The 23,798-nt window shown below is 37.6% G+C and overlaps 1 protein-coding gene across 9 annotated transcripts; it reads left to right on the top strand.

Moving 5' to 3' along the window:
• Window positions 1-2,701: 2,701 nt before the first annotated feature.
• LOC120071359 (Glyceraldehyde-3-phosphate dehydrogenase-like family protein) lies at window positions 2,702-22,982 on the top strand. Of its 9 annotated transcripts, none has more exons than XM_090311249.1 (14): window positions 2,725-2,997; window positions 4,145-4,295; window positions 5,632-5,709; window positions 5,887-6,002; window positions 6,204-6,305; window positions 11,932-11,985; window positions 12,925-13,012; window positions 13,153-13,245; window positions 13,861-13,901; window positions 14,969-15,022; window positions 15,293-15,462; window positions 21,353-21,422; window positions 21,944-22,114; window positions 22,638-22,982. In XM_090311249.1, exons 1-13 carry the CDS (start codon window positions 2,902-2,904, stop codon window positions 22,064-22,066), a joined length of 1,236 nt encoding a protein of 411 aa, XP_090167375.1. In that variant the 5' UTR covers window positions 2,725-2,901; the 3' UTR covers window positions 22,067-22,114; window positions 22,638-22,982. The 9 variants fall into 9 exon arrangements, 5 of the variants coding, with proteins under 5 accessions (XP_090167375.1, XP_038879524.1, XP_090167376.1 ...); XM_039023593.2 differs by having other exon boundaries at window positions 2,733-2,997; window positions 22,647-22,982; XR_016527896.1 differs by lacking the exon at window positions 6,204-6,305 and having other exon boundaries at window positions 2,702-2,997; window positions 21,298-21,422; window positions 22,647-22,982.
• The last annotated feature ends 816 nt before the right edge of the window (window positions 22,983-23,798 follow it).

Below are 23,798 nucleotides of genomic sequence, written 5' to 3'. Positions count from 1 at the left end.
GTCAAAACTTCGTCCTAATCCTCCATAACCACCATTCCTCCAAGATTTTATTGTGAGAACTCAATTTTTGTTTGGGAAAGAAGAAGGAGTTCCTTTAGATCATTCAGTCAGCATAAAACAATCACCACTAAGAGTTTTAAGGAGCAAAAGATTGTCACCTACGACTTGATTTTTTCACTTTCTTTTATTTCTTGCATATTTTGTTCCTTTATATTTGTATTATGTGTAGTGATTGAAAAATACTATTCTTAATATGAATGCAATTCCTTCCATATTTCATATATCTCTGTCTTTTCCACAAGCACGAGTAGCTAAATTATCCATGGGTTGAGAGAAAGTAGTTAACATTTTTTACCAAGTCATGCATAAGTAGACATTCATCTTCTTCTAACATGTGCTTATTGAATTGCTGAGATTAAATTGAGAGATTGATCTAAGTACAAAACAATCAACACATTGAGAAAGGAAGAGATTGCAGAATCAACTTAACAAGGAAAAAAGTAACTCTAGAGATAAAGATAGTCTTTCGCAATCAAAGCTCATCGCATGCATCCTAGAGATAGGGTAGTGTGGCATCAAAGACCGATGGGTGAAGTTTGTTAATTATGAGTTTCTGACATGAACGCATAACTTATGCATTTCTTAGGAAAATGTTGGTGAATCTTTCTCAACCCTATTCATCTACCATTATTACATCTATTCTCGTCGCATACTGCTTTATTTTAAATTGCAATTATCATCGCATCCATTTCATCCATCTCATCGTCTAGATTAAATAGGACAGCTAGGTATATACATTTCCATTACCCACTTTGTAATCAAAACACTACGTCGAGATCGAGCAAAACTTTACCGCACATTTTAATCGCATATCCTCGAGTTCAATACTCGGATTACACTGAGGCATACTCTAGTTAGATTTATATTTGGATTTAATTTGTTGCATCTATATTAAGAAATATTCATATTGAAGAGCACGACATAAGGCATTTCATCGCATCAATCTAGAATGACAATAGTTATAGAGGTAAGCACGAACAAGATTGGTGCTAAATTCATGCAGAATATATATTGTACTAGCGTGCACATCATGATCGTTGTACACAAGGAGAAATAACAAATGGATCAACTGTATTAGACGACTATTTTTCTTGGTGTAATTCAATCACGAGACGATATATTATACCTAACAACGCTTACTATTACTACATGGTAACAGTTTTGTGTCTTATGTTTCCTAAATGTATGATATGAACATTATTTATTATTAATTTTTTCATCATACAGAATAATTTTGTCTAAGATGTATAACAATATTCAATACAACCTAATTCACCAGAGTTGGGTCCAATGTGTGACCAAACCTTGATAAATGTAGAAAGTATTATTCAACAAGACAACTAAGTGTTGCAGACACTGATCGAAGATGTATTCTTCGTAGAAGACAATGGCAACAAGGCGAAACTAATCTAGAGGTACACAAAGACGACTACTATGTGAAAAATGGAGTGACTTGTAATTCAAACTTTTAGCTTCATGCGAGCTTCTATCTTGAAATTAAAGAACTAATAAAATTACATTTTATGATGAGACCCTAAATCTAGAGATGTCCAATTTCCCCACGGGGATGGGCCCCGCCCTGACGGGGCGGAGATTCCCCGATTAGGCAGGGAATGGGGAAAAAAATTCCCCGTGAGCTAAACGGCCCGTCCCCGCCCCCGACCCCGCGCCGTTCCCCGTCCTTGCCCCGATTAGCTTTTATATATTTATTTAGTATAGTTATCTAATGTCATATTATAATTATTATTATATAAATAGTACATTTAAATTTCAAATTTGATTATTTATTGGGAAAGGTAATAAATATGTTTAAATTGAATGTTAAAATTTAGATTATATATATGAATAATTTGATTTATATTTATTTCTTTCTATTAAAAAATAATTAATTTTTATGCCAAAATTTGAGTAATTTATCTTTAAATTCAAATTGTCATATAAAACTAATCATAATAAATAATTTAGTGATAAAGTTAATTATTTAATTAAAATTTGCTCACATTAATGATTTAAATTAATTGGTTTTTTACAGAAAAAAAAGGTAACGGAGAAAAATTCCTTGGGGAACCCGATCCCCACGACGGGAATCCCCGCCCCAATCCCCTTGGAAAATTTCACAGGGATGGGAGAATGAAATGGGGAGCGGGGACGGGGATGGGGAATGATATCCTGGCCCCGTCCCACCCCCGTGGACATCTCTACCTAAATCTAGTAAATGAGTACGATATAAAAGATCAAGAACAAAACAAGAAAGAAAATTGTTAGTTAAAAATTTTAAAAAAAGACAATCAAAACGAAAAAAATATATATTAAAATGGTGGACAGGTCCACAAGTTTAGTCCTTTGACCAAGTTCTCCGTCGTGTGATAAAACCATAATCATGTACCAGGTACACAATTTTTTCACCCACCAAAAACTAATATATTTTTTGTCAATACTTTTACCTTCAACCCTACTTTTGAAATTTCTTTTACCTATTTTTGTTATTACTTTTAAAATTCACATTATTCTTGAACTTAATCCCAAATATAACTAATTCTTAATAGACTACTATTAGTAATATATTTTATCTTAAATAAATCGTAAAAATTATATCTAAATTTTGCTATATTTACTTTTGTGTCGGTTTACTATAACTGAGACTATAATTGCCTTCTAAATCTCGTGTGGAAATTCATATTTTTCATATCACTCGCAACAAGTAGCTTAACCTTCAGGCGGCACTACTGACGACAACAGTGGTCACGATCAGCTCGGAGAAGGGCAAACAAGGTTTGAAGCTCATCAGGGGAAAAAAAATCTTAAAAAATTAGAGCAAATTAGGCATCCATTTAAAAGAGGATGAAGATCATTCCTGTGATTCTGATCGGCTGCGGCGGTGTTGGCCGTCAGCTCCTCCACCACATTGTATCCTGCCGACCACTTCACGCTAAACAGGCATTTCTCCTCCTCTCTTTTCTGCCTGCTTTCCACGTTCTTTCGAAATATATAGCTTTCAGTAATGTTTAGAGCTATATCCATATCTTTTGACCTCAAGTATATTTGGAGTTTTGAGCTTCGTCATCAACGGCATGATTCCTTCACGATACATTGCATTATTGTTCTCCTAGGATTGTAAGCTGAAGATTCTAATTGTTACGTGCATAAAATGTTTCCCGATGCTTGCTTGAAAAATGAAAATTGTTAGCCGACGTAAGACTCGAGATGATGATGCTCGAGGATTGTGCGTAGTTGGAGGAGCTTACTTAGAAAGATAAGAGGTGTTGGACACCGTTTGAACATCTTTGGAAGTTTGAAAGTTAGTTAGTTTAGTCTTAAGCTTGATAGAGTTTCAATATCGTAGGGAGCCTGAAATCCATTTTAATTTTTTCTTTAAAAGAATCTTTTATATATCAAGGGAGATGATGCAATATCGCCATCGCTAGTTGTAGGTCGCTGGTCGTTGGTTCTCACTTTGCTATAACTTGACGAGTAGTTGAAGGCACTGAGTGAAGTTTCCACTTTTCATTTATCCCTTTTCACATGCCCTGTTAAATGAGTGATTTTAATTTCATTAAGATTGATATTAAGGTCTGTCCTCTTTCACTTCTAAAATGAAATCCTTATGCTATATGATTCATATTCTAGATGATTTTTCATTCACTACTTCACTATACTGTGAATCTCACATTCATCAAATGGCTCTAGTAGCAATACAACCTTACTTCAATCTTGTTTTAAAGGCATTCTTGCCAGCTTTAGAAAGCTGACCTTGAACTTGAAGTTGTAGAATAAAATACCTCTTCGATAATGCTCTTTGAAGTTGATGGAGACACCCTCTAAACATATGAATCATTCTTCACTTAAAAGCTGGGTTCACGAGTTATTACATGACCTGGATTTGGAAAAAAAATGGTATTTAGATTCAAATTTGGGACACCTAGCAGTAAAGGAGCATGTCTTTCATTGAGCCAAACATGTCGGCAGTTAGAGTTGGTACTTATATTTTAGTTATGTTTCTCCTTCAATTTTGAGGTAAATAATTCATGATTGCTTCATCCTTTATACTCAACCTTCAGAGAATGTTGACAGATTTGCTTGACAGGGAGTCCACTTGCGAGTTATAGGAGTATGTGATAGTAGATCACTGGTTGTTGCCTCTGATGTGCTCACAACCGAGTTAAATGACAAGATTTTATCGGAAATTTGCCATGTCAAGTTGGGTGGTGGCTCTTTATCCAATCTTAGTAATTTTGGTAATTCCTCATCTTCTTAATCTAGTAGTGAAAGCGATGAACAAAAGAACATATAAGTCGCCGATGTTACTTCAAGTTATCATACATCTCATATATATATATATAGATAGATACACATATATGTAGGCCTCTAGTATAAATGAACTATGATATGATACTGTGATCTTGGGGTATTCTTAATTTGGTTTGGGGGTTGCATAGCTTTTTTTAGCTTGCTTATTTCTTGCAGGCTGTCACTATTCCATGCTCTCCTTTAAGGTTTCCTTCTTTTCCCTTTTCTTCTATCCATAAATAAATATATATAGCTTTGATAGGAAACAAAGATTTATTAATAAACCGTGAAAAGTATAAAAAAGATAATCAACCAATATCGCTAAAAGAATTCTCCATTGAGGATATTTAAAAAAAACTGGAACACGCTCATTTTTCCCATTTAGGAGGCGTTTGAGGCAAGGAGTTAGTTATTATAATCCTAGGTTATTATAGATAGATTATAATAGTTTGTGTTTGGGGTGTAGATTATTTTAATTTGGGTTAAAATAGTATGTATTTGAGGTGTAAACTATTTTAGTTTGAGAAGGAAATTAGTAAATATTGTAGCGAATAATAAACAATGATGAATGTAAAATAGTAAAAACTATAGCAATTAGTAGCAAATGGGGATTTTGAAACAGTGTTGACTATAACTAATTGGGGACTACAAAATAGTATTTACTATAGCAAGAGGTGGTTATTATAGTCTTAGATAGTCCTGGTCCTAAATGTCCCCTTAGTGTTTGGACTAGTTTTCTTGGTTATGATCTTCTTTTTATCCTTCATATTTTTTCTTTATGTTCTCAGTTAGTGGTGGTATTTGATTTTGTTTTGTTACCTTGTGTTCCTGTTGGATTTGGAGTTTTGTATCCTTTAGCGTTAGTCTTTTCATTTTCTAATGAAAAGCGTCCTATCTAGTTAAAAAAAAACCAATATAACCAAAATAATTAAAATTCCTAACATTACCATTAATCACAAAAGAATTTTGTTTTTACTCTAAAAAAATATTATCATAAAGATTTCTAGATAAAAATTTCCAAAGGAAAGCTGTATAACAAGCAATCTCTCAAATCTATCCTTTCCTGGAAATATGAAAAACTCTTCAGTGCCTTTCAAGTCAAACTTCTCAAAGATGGCATTATAGAGCACATTCCCACCACGTCTAGGTGCTTGAACGGAGGACCCATGGGCAGTTATTGATCTAGGCTTCGTAGAATTGAAAATGGGGCATACTGGGCAAGATTTCTTATATTATTTTCAATCATCATCAATCTATGTGTTCCAATATGATATCTTTTGGCAGGTGAGAGCAAACTATTTTTCAACACGGAAGCAACTAAAAAAGTTATTGATATTGCGACTCTTCTTGGTAAAGCGACAGGTTTGTGGTTTATATAAACTTTGATCTGCTAAACATTTTAGTTTGAGTACAATCTGGAGCCTTGAGCTTCCCATCATACTATGTACCTCACACCATTTGAATGCTAGTTCCACTCTCATACTCATGTATCGATTTATTTTTACTTATTTCAACTTTGTTCTTCATCTTTTGTTGTAGGTCTGGCCTGTGTTGATTGCTCTGCCAGTTCTGACACTGTTAATATGTTAAAGCAAGTGGTTGACTTGGGTTGTTGCATTGTCTTGGCAAATAAGAAGCCTTTAACTTCTACAATTGTAATACACTCTTATGTCTTCAATAAATGCAATGCAACTACAATATTTGATTTTGGTCAATCGAAATCCCTAGGCTACGTGCATGCTTTTTCTTCATTTAAGTCTTTGGTATCGATTGATTTCATTGCCATTCTCTTGAAATTATTTTCTTGAAATGCGGAAAAGGTCTCTCAAGTTCCTTGACTACCAAATATCATGCAGTTTAGTCTACTCTTTAGAATTTTACAAACATTGAATTTGGAGATTTTGAGGAGTCAGGAACCACAAGGAACTAACGTGTCAGGTCACAGAGCCATTTGCAAGGTATATGTGTTTACATCCACTATCATTATCATCATGATCTTGATGATTTATGGAGAAACATCTAGGAACTATTCTGTTAAGGCTCTCGATCCTAACTTCAATCAATCCCACGAACTAACCTCTCACAGTACAAAATATCACAACTAATAAAAACAAAATCACAAATGAGGCAATGATGTCTTCTATTAATAAACCAACGTTCAATAACAAGTAAGAAGAAATTCAAGTTCTCAGATCATTAGAAACAAAAGAAATTCACAAAACAAACAAAGAACCTTTAGAAACTCAGCGTAGTTCAAGAGAGCTGGGAAATCTCTCCATGAAGACTCTTCTTCTTATTTTTCTGCACACCCCTCTTGGATTTCCGGTTTCCATATTTAACCTGCAGCTGGTGGTCCCCTTCTCAACCGAATTCCTCTCCCACCACTCTTTCTGAAACCGCATTTGCTCTCTCCACACTTTTCATAACCGAATTTCCTTCCTCTTTTCCCTTTTTGCCCTTCCTCTTATATGTGTAAATAATCGGGGGCTTTACAATACCGCTCCTCTCGAAACACACCTTGTCCTCAAGGTGAAATGTAGGGAATTGTTGTTTCATTGCTGGTGCAGCCTCCCATGTGGCTTCACTTTCAGGGAGATTCTTCTATTTTACTAACCATTCTTGAGCAGCCGTTTCTCCATTCCACCTTACTCCTAGCACCAATTCAGGACTCACTTGTAGTTCGAACTCCTCTGACAGGATGGGAGGAATGTGTTGTACTAGCTGAGTTTTGCCTAGCTTCTTCTTGAGTTGGGACACATGGAAAACATTATGAATGGCTACCTCGGGTGGTAGGTTCAATCGGTAAGCAACTTCCCCAACTTTTTTTGCTACTTGGTAGGGCCCATAGAACTTAGGAGACAACTTCTCACTTCTCCTCTTTGCTAAGGTTCGTTGTCTATATGGTTTTAACTTGAGGAACACCTCATCCCTTATTTCGAACCGCAACTCCCTTCGGTGTAAATTCGCTTGTTTCTTCTTCCGATTCTATGCTATCGCCAAATTTTCTTTGAGGGCGTTCAAGGCTAAATCTCGGTCTTTCAATTGTCTTTCTACGCTGTCATTGGTTGATTTTCAATCTCCATAGTGCACAAGTGGCGGGGGAGGACGTCCATACACAGCTTGAAATGGGGTGGTTCAAATAGATTGATGGAAGATAGTATTGTACCACAACTCAGCCCAGGCCAACCACTTATTCCAACGCGAGGGTTCATTGCAGAAGCATCTCAAATAGGTCTCGGGGCACCGGTTGACTCTCTCGGTTTGGCCGTCCGTTTGGGGGTGAAATGTGGTGCTCCTTTTCAGTTGAGTCCCCAATGAGGTGAACATTTCTCTTCAGAAATTACTTAGGAAAATCTTGTCTCTGTCTGTAGTGATTGATTTAAGGATGCCATGATGTTTAACTACCCCTTGTATAAAGGAATCTGCTACTTGCTTAGCTGTAAAAGGATGCTTCAAGGGAATGAAGTGTCCATATTTGCTCAGATGGTCTACAACTACAAGAATGGAATCAAATCCCCCTGCTCTCGATAGCCCTTCTATGAAATCCATTGTCCATTCTTCCATTGTCAACTTTGGGATTAGAAGTGGCTGTAACAACCCTGCAGGCGACAAGGACTCAGTCTCGTTTCTTTGGCATATTTCGCATCTTTCCACATATTTTGTATGTCTGTCTTCATCCCCGGCCAATGTAATTCCCCGTTCATTCGCTTGTAAGTCCTCAAAAATCCTGAGTGACCTCCTAGTACTGAATCATGGAAGGTATGTAATAGGGCTAGAATTAAAGATGAGTTACGTGGTAACACCAGCCTTCCTTTGTACCATAGCATGTTATTCTTCCACTGATACTTAGGCTTACCTTCCGGATTCTCTTTTAATATGGCAATGATCCGTTGAAGTTCTTCATCTGCCTCGACTTCCTTAAGAATGAGATCCACATCTACTACTGTCGATGGCATCATGCTTTGTAATTCTGTTATTGGCTGCACGTGGGAGAGAGCATCCGCTGCTTTATTCAATAACCCTGGTTGATATAGGATTTCGAAGTCATATCCTAGGAGCTTGGTGAGCCAACGCTGGAATTGAGGCTGTACTTCTCTTTGTTCGATCAGAAATTTCAGAGCCTTCTGATCCGAGATGACAGTGAATTTGCCTCCCAATAGATAATGCCTCCATTTTTGTATTGCTAATACCACAGCCAGCCATCAATTCCCTTTCGTATATCGGCTTAGCTTGTGCTCGTGGAGAGAGTTTTTGGCTAAAATACGCTATTGGTTTATCCCCCTGCGATAATACTGCTCCTAATTTGGTTCCTGGCGCATCGGTCTCAATAATGAAAGGCTTACTGAAGTCGAGTAATGCTAATACCGGGCATGATATCATTTGCTTTTTTAAATCTTCGAATGCCCGTGACGCCTCCTCATCCCAATTAAATCCGTTCTTTTGGAGTAACCTCGTAAAGGGAGCAACTCTCGTCTGTAGCCCTTCACAAACCTACGGTAATACCCTGTCAATCCCAAAAATCCACGTAGCTCTGTTGCATCCATCGGGCGAGGCCAATTCACCATGGCTTGTATCTTCTCACCATCCACCTCAACACTTTGTGAAGAAATCCAATGTCCTAAGTACTGTATGCGTTCTTGGCAGAAAACGCACACTTCTTTTGGTTGGCATACAACTGATTATCCCTCAGCACATTGAACACCACTCCCACATGTGTCTCGTGGGTCGACAAGTCAGGGCTGTAAACCAGAATATCATCAAAAAACACAAGGATAAACCGGCGTAAGAAGGGTCGAAAAACCTAGTTCTTGAGTGATTGAAAAGTGGTTGGGGCGTTGGTGAGACCAAATGGCATCACTAGGAATTCGTAGTGACCTTCATGAGTGCGAAAAGCTGTCTTCTCGACGTCCCCATCCCTCATTCTGATTTGGTGGTACCCGGATTTGAGGTCAAGTTTGGAGAAGACTGTTGCACCATGTAACTCATCGAGTAGTTCTTCAATAACGGGAATTGGGAACTTATCAACCACAATGGCTTGGTTAAGCTTCCTGTAGTCAACGCAAAATCGCCATCCTCCATCCTTCTTCTTAACCAGTAGTATCGGACTTGAGTATGGACTCCTGTTGGACGTATAAAACTTGCTTGCAACATCTCTTGTACCAGCTTCTCTATTTCTTTCTTCTGCGCGTGGCCATATTTGTAGGGCCTGACATTGATGGGGTCATGTCCTTCTTTGATGAGGATGCGATGGTCTACTGCCCTTTTTGGAGGGAGTGATGCTGGCAGGGTAAAAACATCTTGGTTTTGTTCCAAGAGAACCGAAATCATCACTAGTAGCTGATTAGGAGCTTCTGTTTCATTGCTAGTTTCGGTCTCTTCTTCTTGCTCAAACTCTAAATGTTGGAAATCAACCAGGAACCCCAAGTCATCCTCCTCCCATTGTTTACTCAAAGTCTTAAAAGACACTTCCGCTTTTGTTAGTGAAGGGTCTCCTCGCAACGTTATGTGTGATTCTCACGCCCAAAAGTCCATAGTCAACAATGGCCAATGGATCCCCATGAAACCCGTGGTGCAAAGCCACGGCATCCCCAACACCATATTCATTCGACCAAGCTCCATCACCAAGAAATCCGCTCTCACCAACAGCCTTGGCAAATTGAGTTCTACGTTTATGCAAACCCCTTTTCCTTCGATTTCGCTTCCATTACCAATCACTACTCCAAACTTCGTGTGGTGTTCTAATGGAATCTTTAGCTCCCTCACAGTGTCTTGATGGATGAAGTTGTGCGTTGCTCTCGAATCGATGAGTACCAATACTTCTTTCCCCTTAATCTCGCCCTTAAGTTTCATGGTTCCTTTTGCTGAAAACCCAAGTAAAGAGTTCAATGCCAGCTCTGCTTTCTCCCTCACTTCTGTGTTTTTCAATTCCAGATTCTCCTCCTTTTCCTCAACTTCTTCCACCACCGGGTCCTCCTCCTTGTTGGCTATGAAGAGCATGAGTTGTCTGTTTTCCCTGACCTTACAATAATGGCTAGGCGTATATTTCTCATTACACCTGAAGCATAGTCCTTTGTCGAGTCGATCCCTGAACTCCGAATCCGATAGCCTTTTTAGGGGAGCATCCTTCTTCGCGGGAAAATGTTTGACTGGTATCGCAACCTGCTTCATGTGTAATATCTCATGTCCCTTGGTTTGGACTTTTTCCACATACACCTTTTTCCCTTGTTGGGCCTCCCGATTGTTAAGCCCACCAATCCCCAAATCCCTTAGTGCTAGTTTCAGGGCTAAGTTTCTATCGTTTACCAGTTGGGCTTCACACATACAATCGTCTAGTGTTTTAGGGTTGCGGTTGATCACCTCTGCTTGCAATGCCATCTCCAGCCCATTCATGAAGGCGTCTCTCAACACATTTTCAATAATTCCGGCAAGGGCGCCGAATAAGTAACGAATTTCTTCACATAATCAGAATACGACCCATCTTGTTTGGTTTTGAGCAGCCGAGCACCTAGATTCCCTTCCCCCACATTCCGGTAATGCTCGAACAACCTTCTCTTCAGCTCTTCCCATGTCGTTATGGCCTTCCGGTTGTTGCTCCACCGGAACCAATCCACCTCATCGGGGGCGAAGCTGATTATGGCCACTTTAACCTTCTCGGCATCAGTTAGCTCATGTATTTCAAAATAATGCTTTGCACGATACACCTAGGACTCCGGATTCTCCTCTACGAAAAGAGGTATTTCCAGTCTTTTATACTTACCTTTATCCATGCCTACAGCTCCTGCTGAGTGGGAGGACTCTGCATCATCCAGTCTCCCTTTTGCCTTGATCGTACTACCTTCGGTAAGCATAGTCTCTTCCTTCCTTCGAGCTGAATTGCTTTCACGAACTTCCTCCGTTAACTTCTCCAGATTCTTACATGACCCACTCAAGAGTTCCCTCAAGCCCGCTATTTCCTTCTCCGTCGTTTCCAGCCTCTCTTTTATTTGCTTCTGAGTCATGCTTCGCGTTTTCCCCAGGATTGCAGCTCTGATACCACTTGTTAAGGCTCTCGATCCTAACTTCAATCAATCCCACGAACTAACCTCTCACAGAACAAAATATCACAGCTAATAAAAACAAAACCATAAATGAGGCAAGGTTGTCTTCTATTAATAAACCAAAGTTCAATAACAAGTAAGAAGAAATTCAAGTTCTCAGATCACTAGAAGCAAAAGAAATTCACAAAACAAACAAAGAACCCTTAGAAACCCAGCGGTAGTTCGAGAGAGCTGGGAAATCTCTCCATGAAGACTCTTCTTCTTATTTTTCTGCACACCCCTCTTGGATTTCCGGTTTCCATATTTAACCTGCAGCTGGTGGTCCCCCTCTCAACCGGATTCCTCTCCCACTACCCTTTCTGAAACCGCATTTGCTCTCTCCACTCTTTTCATAACCGAATTTCCTTCCTCTTTTCCTTTTTTTCCCTTCCTCTTATATGTGTAAATAAACGGGGGCTTTACATATTCTTTGTATATTGTTTCTAGATATTGGCTGAAAAGCCTAAATAATTGAAGTTTTAAAATATTTATTATTTTCTGGTTGCAGGATGATTATAACAAACTGATTACACATCCACGTCGTATTCGACACGAATCAACTGTAAGTAATAGACAGGCTTGCAAGGTTCCTGCAGGGGAATGTAGTACGTTTTACCAAAATTTGCATGATAACATGTTCTAGTAAGTTGAGATTCCTAACGAGTAAAGTATCTATATGATTGGTAGCTAATTGGAAGATCAACACATACACATGATATGATTCAACAAAGTTACTTTTTTATACTTGAACCTTCAGAACAACAATACCGAAAGTTGTTCTCTTTGTATATTAAAAAAGTTACTTTTTTATACTTAAACCGTTTGAATGTTGTTTCACTCTATAAACGTATCGAAAAGAGAAAAAATTAGAGGAACAATTCTTTATGGTTTTTTTGTCCTTGGAACATCGTAAACATGTGAATAGTTGCATAATAAATTAACATGAGCATTGCTCAACTGGTTAAGACATACGTCATCAATTAAAAGTTGACATGTTTGCATTCCCTCACTCCCACTCGTCGTTGAACTATGAAAAAAGCTGCATATTAACCTTAATATTTACAAACCACCAAATAAAGTTCTAAATAATAGTTATAGTTGTATTATATAAAAATGCTACAGAACAAGCCCCCAACACAGCAATTTGTTTCTTTTTTCAAAATTATTTTTATGGCTTATCGCTGGGTGGTTTGTAAAGGTAAAGTTGGTATTATTTTGCACTATATTAAGTGAAAACTACTTTCTAAAATAATTTGTAAAACATTTTTCCATTTATTTTTATTGTTCTAGAAACAAAAAGCTTGTATGCCTCTTTTTGTTCTTCATTTTGTTTAGGGCTTTGAGTAGGAATGTAAGACAGACGAAATTTATTTTCTTAAAGAAATAGCAATTGCTTCTCACTTACGCTAGAATGATGTTACCATGTTCCCTGATTGTGCAATGAGTATATACATGGGAAGTAATTTATGCAACCTCATAATACTTGGTTTTCTTGTGGTAGGTCGGTGCTGGCCTTCCTGTTATAGTTTCTTTGATCCGTATGCTATCTTCTGGAGATCCTGTTCATCACATCATTGGGAGTTTGAGTGGTATCAAATTCTTCAATGCACAATTTCTTTTATACACTAATTCTATGTTTCTCCAAGGATTTGTGGTATTTAGCATAATCCTTCGCATATTTTTCTTATTCAGGCAATATTAATGTTTGCATTCTGTATGTTTGTTATAGGTACACTTGGGTACATAATGAGCGAAGTTGAAGAAGGAAAGCCTTTGAGCCAAGTTGTTAAAGTTGCTAAAAGCCTAGGTTACACAGAACCAGGTTTGTAGTAACATTTCAATTAGTTATCTTTATTTTAAAAAGTAATAATTCAAGTAGTTTCTTTACATTTTAATTCACGGCATGAAATAAATAAATCATCCTTGCTGTTAGGATAAATACAGAATCATTCTTTTTCAAAATTTAATGACCGCCTGTGTGGTCTTTCCATTCTGTTTAGTTCCTGGACCATGGTTGAGTGCCAGGTGATGATATTGCCAATAAACCTTCCTCTGGATGAATCACTCATAGTCACGAGAACATTTAACCTCTTCACTTTTTTATTTTATGAATACTTGAAATTACCTAGGAATGGGCATATATACAAGCTTGATTACAAATAAAAAAAATAAAAAGCAAAATTGCTGTCCCTCTTTTGCACTCTACTTTGGATGATTCCCTCCATATTGGTATTGGCTAGGTAGTGATTACTACTTACTCAACCTACCGTCCTTTGCCTAGCTCATTAGGTTTGTACTTTTAGATGGAACTGATGTGATGTTCAAGTACATAAAGATGTACACACGTGCAAACACGTGTTACAGTGTTATACATTATATATCTATGATAAGAAAATTCAATATACTTGACGAGTTTTATATAATGTCACTGTTGCAGATCCACGTGATGACCTCAGTGGTATGGATGTTGCAAGAAAGGTCTGTTTTTAATGCATGATTTGTGATATTAAGGGTCTGTGCTTAGTGCATTAGTTCTATTGCCGCCCCCCCCCCCCCCCCCCCCCCCCTTTTTTTAATCTTATAGTTCAAATAATCTCATACCTTACTTCTCTGGAATTATATATTGGTCCATGATAATCCATAGAGATGTGAATGGAAATATAACAGGCAGAGAAGAAAAGCCATCTCGCTTGTGAGAAGAGCAGGTTGTATGAAGGAAAGTAAATGAATGAGGGAGGATTAGTTATGTGTCAGAAGTTCATATTTTGTTATAGGGAATATGTGGTCCCTAGAGGCAATGTGTTAGAAGTATATAGAGAAGTAGTATAACACGAGTATGGAGGTAGTTATCTGGCTTTCTGTGGAGGGCTCTGGATACCTTGAAAGTCTGGAACCTTATATTCCCTTTTCTTTCATTCATTTTGTGCAAAACAGGAGGCTCTCTTCTCTAATGTCATATCAAAATGTTTCACAATATGTTTTCCTTTGTTACATACACAAAATCAAATTTATGCATCAAGTGTTAGATATAGCAATGTTTTTTTTAATAGAAGAAACAATTTCATTGATTAATGAAATAAACGTGGAAAATCTCCAATCACCTTATTAGTGAATTAGAAGAAAGAAATCCAATTAGAAATGAAAAAAAAGGTCATCCATAATGAGCAAAAGGGTGTTGATTTTTACACCAAAAGAAAGTAGTGTTGATTTTTATGGCAATGTTGATGGTATCTATACTTATAAAACATCAAATTAGGCTACAGTTCTACTTAATCCTTATACTCCCAATATTTTGAGATTGAATGTGACTCTTCCTTATTATCACTATTTTTGTCCTTTGATTAACAATGGCAGAAACCTGGTGCTCTGTTGTGTTGGGTGTCATTTAGTCAAATCTTAGACCTTTGAGCAAATTATCTTAAAGTATGGTCCTATAAACTTTATCTGCTAACAGTTCATGATGTGAAATAAACTCTGCATAGTTTCTAGAACTGGACTAGAGCATTTTATGTTGTGCTCACTTATTTATGTTTATATATAAACAGGCTCTGATCCTTGCTCGACTTCTTGGTCAGCAGATTAATTTGGGTGATATTAAGGTCAGTTTTAGAAGTTTTATTCCTTCCTTAAGAGAATTTTGATGCTTTTATGGTTAGAATTCTCGTGAAGTAATATCCTGTATTGAATTATGGAATACATACACAATGTGTATCTATGAGAAATTTATTTGAGCATACGCAAGCATACGACATTGAAGTTCAATAAAAAAAAATTCATAAGATATTGAAGTCTCTTGTAGAAATAAACATATGCACTTGATTGTCTTGTATACCCATCCATTATCCTGCCCTAATAGTAATTCTCCTTAGGTCGAAAGCTTGTTTCCTAAAGAAATGGGGCCTGATGTTATGCCTATTGACGACTTTTTAAACAGTGGAGTTTTATCACTAGACAATGACATTCAGGAGAGAGTTACCAAGGCTTCCTCAAGAGGAAATGTATTACGTTATGCCTGTGTGGTTGAATGCTCGAGCTTGAGGTATATTATTTGTACGTTTGATTTTGTCATTAGGTATTTTGTATGTTCTATTTTGCCTTGAATAGACAAAAAATGTTATTTAACTATGATTGCTTATCCTCATCTAAATTGCTAGATCGTCTAGAAGGAAACAAAAAACAATCAATAATAAAAGACCGTTGAATTTTTATGTGGTTGAAAGGACAAATTAATTTGTCTTAGATCACATTTATATTTGTGTCTCATTGAATTAGTAGACCTTAAGATATCTCACTAGAAGATGTATGTCGCTGACCTCCATGGTTTGGGACTGTAGCTGAATCTCGATATTAGTAGAAACAATTGTCTTTCTCGTAACCTTGATAGAAAGTTTAGTGGTAGCAGTCAGCAGAGCTGGGATTGCTCAATATTGAAGGGACAAGTCTCTTTTACTCTTCACTGAGACTGCATCAAGGGTCTATTGGATGTTCCTGTCACCTACTAGTTCTTCAAGTAGAAAAAGCACAGACTATATTCTTTGGGTGAAAACGTCAAAGAAAAGAGGTTATGTAACTGAAAATGCCCAACGTGAACCAAATTGAAGCAAAAGTAGGCATAAGGTCCCCCTCCCAAACCTCTTTTACCCTCCCCTTATTGACCTTGACTTAAATGTTTTTAACTTCGTTCTAGGTTTTAGAAGTTTTTTCCATGATGGTTAGAAAAAATTGAGCACAAAGTGCCTAGTGCTGTATTAACCCCTTCCAACCAAATGAGGGGTCCAGACCAACCAAAGCTTTGATGCGAAAGTCTAGAGTCCAGACCAAGCTGGCTTCCTCTGCTTCGGAAAAGAATAATGCACAGTGGGCATTTTCCACCTTAAATTTCAACCCTGAGGTGAAGTAGTGATGAAGAAGAGTGTCCTGCACCTGGACCTGAAGGTGCAATGCATGAGGCCAGCTCTGACTCGAGAACCATGGAAGGAGAATTAGAGAGGTGTAGGCTTGCACGTCAAGGGCAAAGGAAGTCTGCCCTTCAAAGAGAATTAGAAAATTAGCTGGAAAGGACTTCTATTGTTTTCTAGATGGATACTTTGGTTACAATCAAATTCTTATCGACCCAGAAGATCAAGAGAAGACTACATTCACATGCCCATTTGGAACATTTGCGTTTAGACGCATGCCTTTCGAATTGTGCAACACACCAGGAACTTTCGAAAGATGCATTATGGCAATTTTTTCAGACTTCCTTGAACAGACCGTTGAAGTTTTCATGGACGACTTCTCAGTTTTTGGGGACTCCTTTCAATCTTGCTTAGACAACCTAGAGGCCGTCCTTGCGCGATGCGAGAAAATGAATCTTGTGCTAAATTGGGAAAAATGTCACTTTATGGTGACTGAAGGTGTTGTTTTGGGCCACAAGGTGTCTATGGCCGGACTGGAAGTCGATGAAGCCAAAATTGATGTTATAGCTAAACTTCCTCCACCTGCACAAGTGAAAGCATTACGAAGTTTTCTAGGACATGCATGCTTCTACAAAAGGTTCGTAAAAGGGTTTTCTCAGATTGCACGTCCTCTAAGCACACTATTAGAAGTGAACTAACCCTATGTATTTAATGACGATTGCCTCGACGCATTTGAAATATTGAAGTATGCTTTAACTACAACTCCGATACTAATAGCACCGGACTAGACGCAACCCTTCATTCTGATGTGTGACGCAAGCGACGTTGCAGTTGGAACCATGTTGGGGCAAAAGAAAGGAAACTTGATACACCCCATCTCCTATGCGTCAAAAACTTCAAACGACTCTCAGGAGCATTACACAACTATTGAAAAGGAAATGCTGGCTGTAGTGTTCGGAATTGAAAAATTTAGATCTTATCTAGTTGGTGCATCATCAACCATTTACACAGATCACTCGGCCTTATTCAAAGTTGATATTGAAATTCCTGATGAGCAAAAAGGACGCAAAACCGAGGTTAATCAGATGGGTGCTGCTCTTGCAAGAATTTGATATTGAAATCAAGGACAGAAAAGGGACTGAAAATCAGGTGGCTGATCACCTGTCGAGATTAGAAAATCAAGAGATACAGGACCAACAAGATGAAATCAGAGATGCGTTCCTTGATGAATGTTTATTCAAAGTTGAAGAAGGGAACCGTGGTACGCAGACATTGTTAATTACTTGACCACCAAACAATTCCCTGAGCACTTCAACTCTCAACAGAAGAAACGGCTTGTACACGACAACAAATTCTATTTTTGGGATGAACTGTTTCTTTACAAATATAAGGTCCCGACTCCATCATGCGTCGGTGCATTCCAGAAGGAGAGACACAACGCATCCTAGCTGAGTGCCATGATTCTCCTTCCGGAGGTCATTTTGGAGGACAAAAAACCGCTGCAAAGGTTCTCCAAAGTGGGTATTTTTGGCTCACCCTCTTCAAGGACGCAAGGGAGTATGTTCTCAAGTATGACCCTTGTCAACGCACAGGTAATATATCCTCAAGGAACGCAATGCCTCTGAATAATATACTTGAAGTCGAATTATTTGATGTATGGGACATCGATTTCATGGGACCTTTCCCTATGTCCTGTGGTTAACAATGCATCTTGCTAGTAGTAGACTATGTATCAAAATGAGTTGAAGTTGTGGCTTGTGCCAAGAATGATGCGGCGACTGTTTCAAAGTTTCTCACTAAGAATATTTTCAAAGTAGGGCTTCACCTTTTGCCCATTTACTTTGAATGCATTTGTGTCATCCTCTCGTGTTAACTCAACAGTTCCATGTGGAAAGATTGTTTTAATGATAAACAATCCTGACCACCTAGATTTTAATTTTCCTGATGCGTTGAATAATAAGACTTTTTGCCCAACAACAAATTCTTTCTTACTGATGCGTTGGTCATGCCAACGTTTAGTCTTTTCCTTGTAGATTTTGCTATATTCGTATGCGTTCAGCCGCCATTCATCAAGCTCATTGAGCTGAAGCTTTCGTTGTTCGCTCGCGGCTTCCAGGTTCAAGTTCAGCTTTTTCATTGCCCAAAAAGCTTTGTACTCCAGCTCCAAGGGTAAGTGACAGGCTTTTCCAAATACCAGAGTATGGAGACATACCTATTAGAGTTTTCTAGGCAGTTCTGTAGGCCCAAAGTGGTTCGTCTAACCTTTGTGCCCAATCTTTCCTTGATGCGTTGACTACCTTTTCCAATATCGTCTTTATTTCCTGATTGGATACTTCTGCTTGACCGTTGGTTTAAGGGTGATATGCAGTAGCAATTTTGTGCCTAACATTGTATTTAGCAAGTAATTTTGAAATGATGCGTTTAATAAAGTGCGTACCTTCGTCACTCACCAATGCCCTTGGTGTTCCAATGCGTGTGAAAATATTCTTGGTGAGAAACTTTGAAATAGTTGCCGTATCATTCTTGGCACAAGCCACAACTTCAACCCATTTTGATACATAGTCTACTGCTAACAAGATGTATTGTTGACTATAGGACATAGTGAAAGGTCCCATGAAATTGATGCCCCATACATCAAATAATTCGACTAACTTCAAGTATATTATTCAGAGGCATTGTGTCCCTTGAGGATATATTACTTGTGCGTTGACAAGGGTTACATTTGAGAACATACTCCCTTGCGTCCTTGAAAAAGGTGGGCCAGAAATACCCACTTTGGAGAACCTTTGCAGCGGTTCTTGTCCTAAAAAATGATCTCCGTACGCATCTCTGATTTCATCTTGTTGGTCTTGTATCTCTTGATTTTCTAATCTTGACAGGTGATCAGCCACCTGATTTTCAGTCTCTTTTCTGTCCTTGATGTCAATATAAATTCTTGCAAGAGCAGCACCCATCTGATTAACCTCGATTTTGCGTCCTTCTTGCTCATCAGGAATTTAATGGCCAAGTGATCTGCGTAAATGGTCGTTGACGCACCAACTATATAAGATCTAAATTTTTCAATTCCGAACGCTACAGCCAACACTTCCTTTTCAGTAGTTGTGTAATGCTCCTGACAGTCATTTAAAGTCTTTGACACATAGGAGATGGGGTGTATCAAGTTTCCTTTCTTTTGCCCCAACATGGTTTCAACTGCAACCTCGCTTGCGTCACACATCAGAATGAAGGGTTGCGTCTAGTCCAGTGCTATTAGTATCGGAGTTGTAGTTAACGCATACTTCAATGTTTCAAATGCGTCGAGGTAGTCGTCATTAAATACATAGGGTTGGTTCATTTCTAATAGTGCGCTCAAAGGACGCGCAATCTGAGAAAATCCTTTTACGAACCTTCTGTAGAAGCCTGCATGTCCTAGAAAACTTCATAATGCTTTCACATTTGCAGGCGGAAGAAGTTTAGCTATGACATCAATTTTGGCTTCATCGATTTCCAATCCGGCCTTAGACACCTTGTGGCCCAAAACAACACCTTCAGTCACCATAAAGTGACATTTTTTCCAATTTAGCACAAGATTCGTTTCCTCGCATCGCGCAAGGACGACCTTTAGGTTGTCTAAACAAGATTGAAAGAAGTCCCCAAAAACTTAGAAGTCGTCCATGAAAACTTCAATGGTCTGTTCAAAGAAGTCTGAAAAAATTGCCATCATGCATCTTTCGAATGTTGTTGGTGCATTGCACAATCTAAAAGGCATGCATCTGAACGCGAATGTTCCAAATGAGCATGTGAACGTCATCTCCTCTTGATCTTCCGGGTTGATAAGAATTTGATTGTAACCAGAGTATCCATCTAGAAAACAATAGAAGTCCTTTCCAGCTAATCGGTCAAGCATCTGGTCGATGAAGGGAAAAGAGAAGTGGTCCTTCTTGGTCGCCGCATTGAGTTTCCGATAATCCATGAAAATGCACCAGCCTGTGACAGTCCTTGAAGGGATGAGTTCGTTGTTGCTGTTGACTATCACTCTAGTGCCTCCCTTTTTAGGGATGCAAGTAGCCTTCTCCAAAGATTCGCATGTTCTTCATATGTTGGTTGAATCAGAGTTAGAAACCTTCCCCTAATAGATTTGGCCTCGAGACTATTGACGTTTATCGCTGATGCTTGTATTGGTTGTTTGGATTGTGCCAAAAGTCTTTCAGAGGGCCGGAGTTAGTGGAAGCTTAATAATGAGAGACAACTTGACGAGCTTAATTCCAGCTATAATCTCTTTGCTTACTCTTCTTAAACTTGCTGCCTTCCTAACAAAGTAGATGATTGGATGCTTGAAGGCCTTGATGCCTATGGTGGCTAAGGTAAAATCTTATGGAGATGTGCCGCTCGTTCACTCTTATGGTGCATTTGGAATGAAAGAAACAGCAGATTTTTTGTACATTAGTGTGCCTCTTTCAATCTTTTTTGGATTCCATGATTTTAACAGTTGGAAGGGTATTATTCAGTAAAATTTTTTTTTTTTTTTTTTGTGGTGTGTGTGTGTGTGTGGGGGGGGGGGGGGGGGGGGGGGGCGGCTGCTATGAGGGAAAAAAAAACTCAAAGTTTGGTAATAAAACTGAATTTGATCCTACCAACATTTTACAAATGAAAAATGTTTTTTTAGACTTTGCACCTATAAAGCCTTGGAAATTTATGAGCAAAAGAGGAATACTACAACCATGTTTCCTCTCAGATGCTTGCCCTGTCCCCCTTTCTTAACTTAAAGGCAACAAGATGTAGCTGTAATATTAATACTTACATGGTTAAAAAATGTTTACTACTTCCATTTTTATTTTCTGAGCAAACTACAAGGAAGTAAATACTTCCTCTCTCTCTTTTGTGGCTATGTCTCATCGTTTGTCCTATTGTTTGATAGACGTGTCAGAATTTACTGATATTCTGCAACGATTGTTGTATTTATTGAACTGAGCATTTGAAGGGTAATATTTTGATAGTGGTAGAGAAGTACATTCATGCGGCCATGCTATCTTTTGGAAAAATATTTGTTAGGTGTGAAGTTGGACTTCAAGAGTTTCCCAGAGAATCTCCATTGGGAAGATTAAAAGGGAGTGATAATGTGGTAAGTACCTCCCCCCACCTCCCACATTAAAATAATAATAAAATAAATAAATAAAAACCCAAATGAGTTGAAGTTACATTGCATGTGTTACATAATAATTTTATGATAAAGATCACATCCCACCCTAGAATTTCCATGAGTTGATTAATCTTTTTGTTTAATATTTTAAGTTAAATGATCATTATATAGACATGGGAAATGAGTTAGACATAAAATACGGGCTTCTACCTCCTAATATACTATAAATATGGAAGGTTAAGATGTACATCGCATTGGCCTATGGTTTAACAAGAATTGGAAGCCTTTCTATGAAGGTTTTGATTGTTGAATAAGAACCGCACTTACAAGCTTATTACCAATGCTAGCTACAAAAAAATCGTGTAAGCATTATGCACAAAGAAAGGAGGAAAAGAAACACCCTTCCCTTTTTCTGTCAGTCTTTATTGTTAAACTCAATTATCCCATTTTCTTAGATAAAATGTATGTGGACATTGACTATCAGTCGTACCGTGTTATTGCAGCTGGTGGTTTACAGTCGATGTTATAACGAACGTCCTCTTGTCATTCAAGGCGCTGGAGCTGGTAATGACACCACGGCAGCAGGCGTCTTAGCTGATATCCTTGACCTTCAGGATTTATTTTGAAGGGATTTTTGTGTCAGCTTGGATGAACCCTGAAGTTAAAACCTCCCTGTGAGACGCCACGCTCATCCTTGGAAACAATTATTTATTTATTTTTATACAGATGATCCATTTTCAGCCTCGTAAATAATTAATGACCTGCCCTCCAAAAACAAATGAAATCCAACTTTCTAACTTTCTGCTTATGTCAAAGTGCACTATTGGATTTTATACAGTATCGCATTAACCATGTCTATCGTAGCTCTAATGTGATGACTATGTCTATTGCAATCTTCATTTTTCTTCACTTTATCACAATGTTCATGGCGAAAACACAACAAAATATAAGAAAAATAAAGATTGCAATAAACTTGACCATCCTGCTATGGCTACATTAGACATGACTATTCTTAATGCGATATTGTATAAAACATAGTAGTGCATTTTGATGTAAGCAGAAGGTTGAATTTCATTTGTTTTTTAAGGGCGGGTCATTAATCATTTAGGGGATGAGAGTGGGTCATCTGTAAAAATAAAAAATCGCAGTTATCTCAATTTGCGGTTATCTCAAAGAGAGATCTAACTGAAATTTCAGTTCTTGCAGTACTGTGAGTCGGTTTTCCCAACAAAAGTCCTGTGGTTCTTTGGCAGTCAAAGAATCTTGGAGGAACTTAGAATTGCGAATTTTGGTAAGTCAATATTGTTGGTGGTGGGAACTCTCAAAACTTCTGGTTTGGAACCAGCTGTTTCCAGCTTTTTGGCGACTTTAAAACTTTAAACTGCTTCTATTATGAAGGAAAGAGTATTGGAAATTCTTGATTCTAGTGTTCAATGAAGCTTTTTTTAGTTTATACGAGGGTTGAGGATGTAGAGGGTTAATTATTGTTTTAAAACAAATGTTAAAAGGCTCTTTCAATTAATCGAAACTATAGGTTTATTACCTCTTGTCAATCTTCAATTAATCTCTTTGATTCGGAGAAAGTTAAAGTTTGACCCTTATAGTTTATATTTTAATAAAATTCTTGTAAATAATTTCTTGAGACTAAATTCTAACTTCTAAGACAATAGGAATTAGATTCTAATTTTCTCCCAATCATAGGAACTAAATCGTAATTTAATCACTGATTTTTTTTTTTTAACTTTTGTAAATTACTTTTTTTTTTCCAGGAAATTTTGGCCTTTAACACACCTTTCTGCAAATTGATACAAATAATTTTGTTAAAAGATTATCGACCAAATGGTAATAGCTAGTTGATGACAAAGTGAGTATAGTTTAATTGATATACGAGTGTTCTAATAACCATGAGCTATGTGGTTTGAAACTCCTTAGTCTCTATCTTCAATTGTACTAAAAAATAAAAATTAATGGACTAAGTGAACGTAACATTACTTGCATTTAACTAAACTAGTCAAGAAATACATGAAATCTTGTATTTCTAATTATTCATTTAAATAGTGATATTTTAGCATATAATAAATCAATATTATATAATTTTATTTTAGTTACCATCAACTTTTAAAAGTTAGATATTGTAACAATTTTATTTTAATGTTCTCATCCAATTGGCATCTATTGTATTCTATCTTGGAGAGTTGTATTTTGTCAACATCAATTTTATTTGACCTAAGACTTTTTTTTTTTAAATATATAAATTTGTTTTGTAAACTAGAAAGTCATTTCTACTGTCTTTCAAACATACATCTATACTCGAAAAGTCATCACCACTCGACAAAGGGTAATATGAGAATTTATGAA

Source organism: Benincasa hispida, chromosome 2 (genome assembly GCF_027475165.1).
Source record: "Benincasa hispida cultivar pf3 chromosome 2, pf3_genome.v1.1, whole genome shotgun sequence".
Classification (NCBI taxonomy): domain Eukaryota; kingdom Viridiplantae; phylum Streptophyta; class Magnoliopsida; order Cucurbitales; family Cucurbitaceae; genus Benincasa; species Benincasa hispida.
The sequence above is the reverse complement of the archived record's forward strand: the minus strand, read 5'-3'. Positions and strand labels throughout refer to the sequence as shown.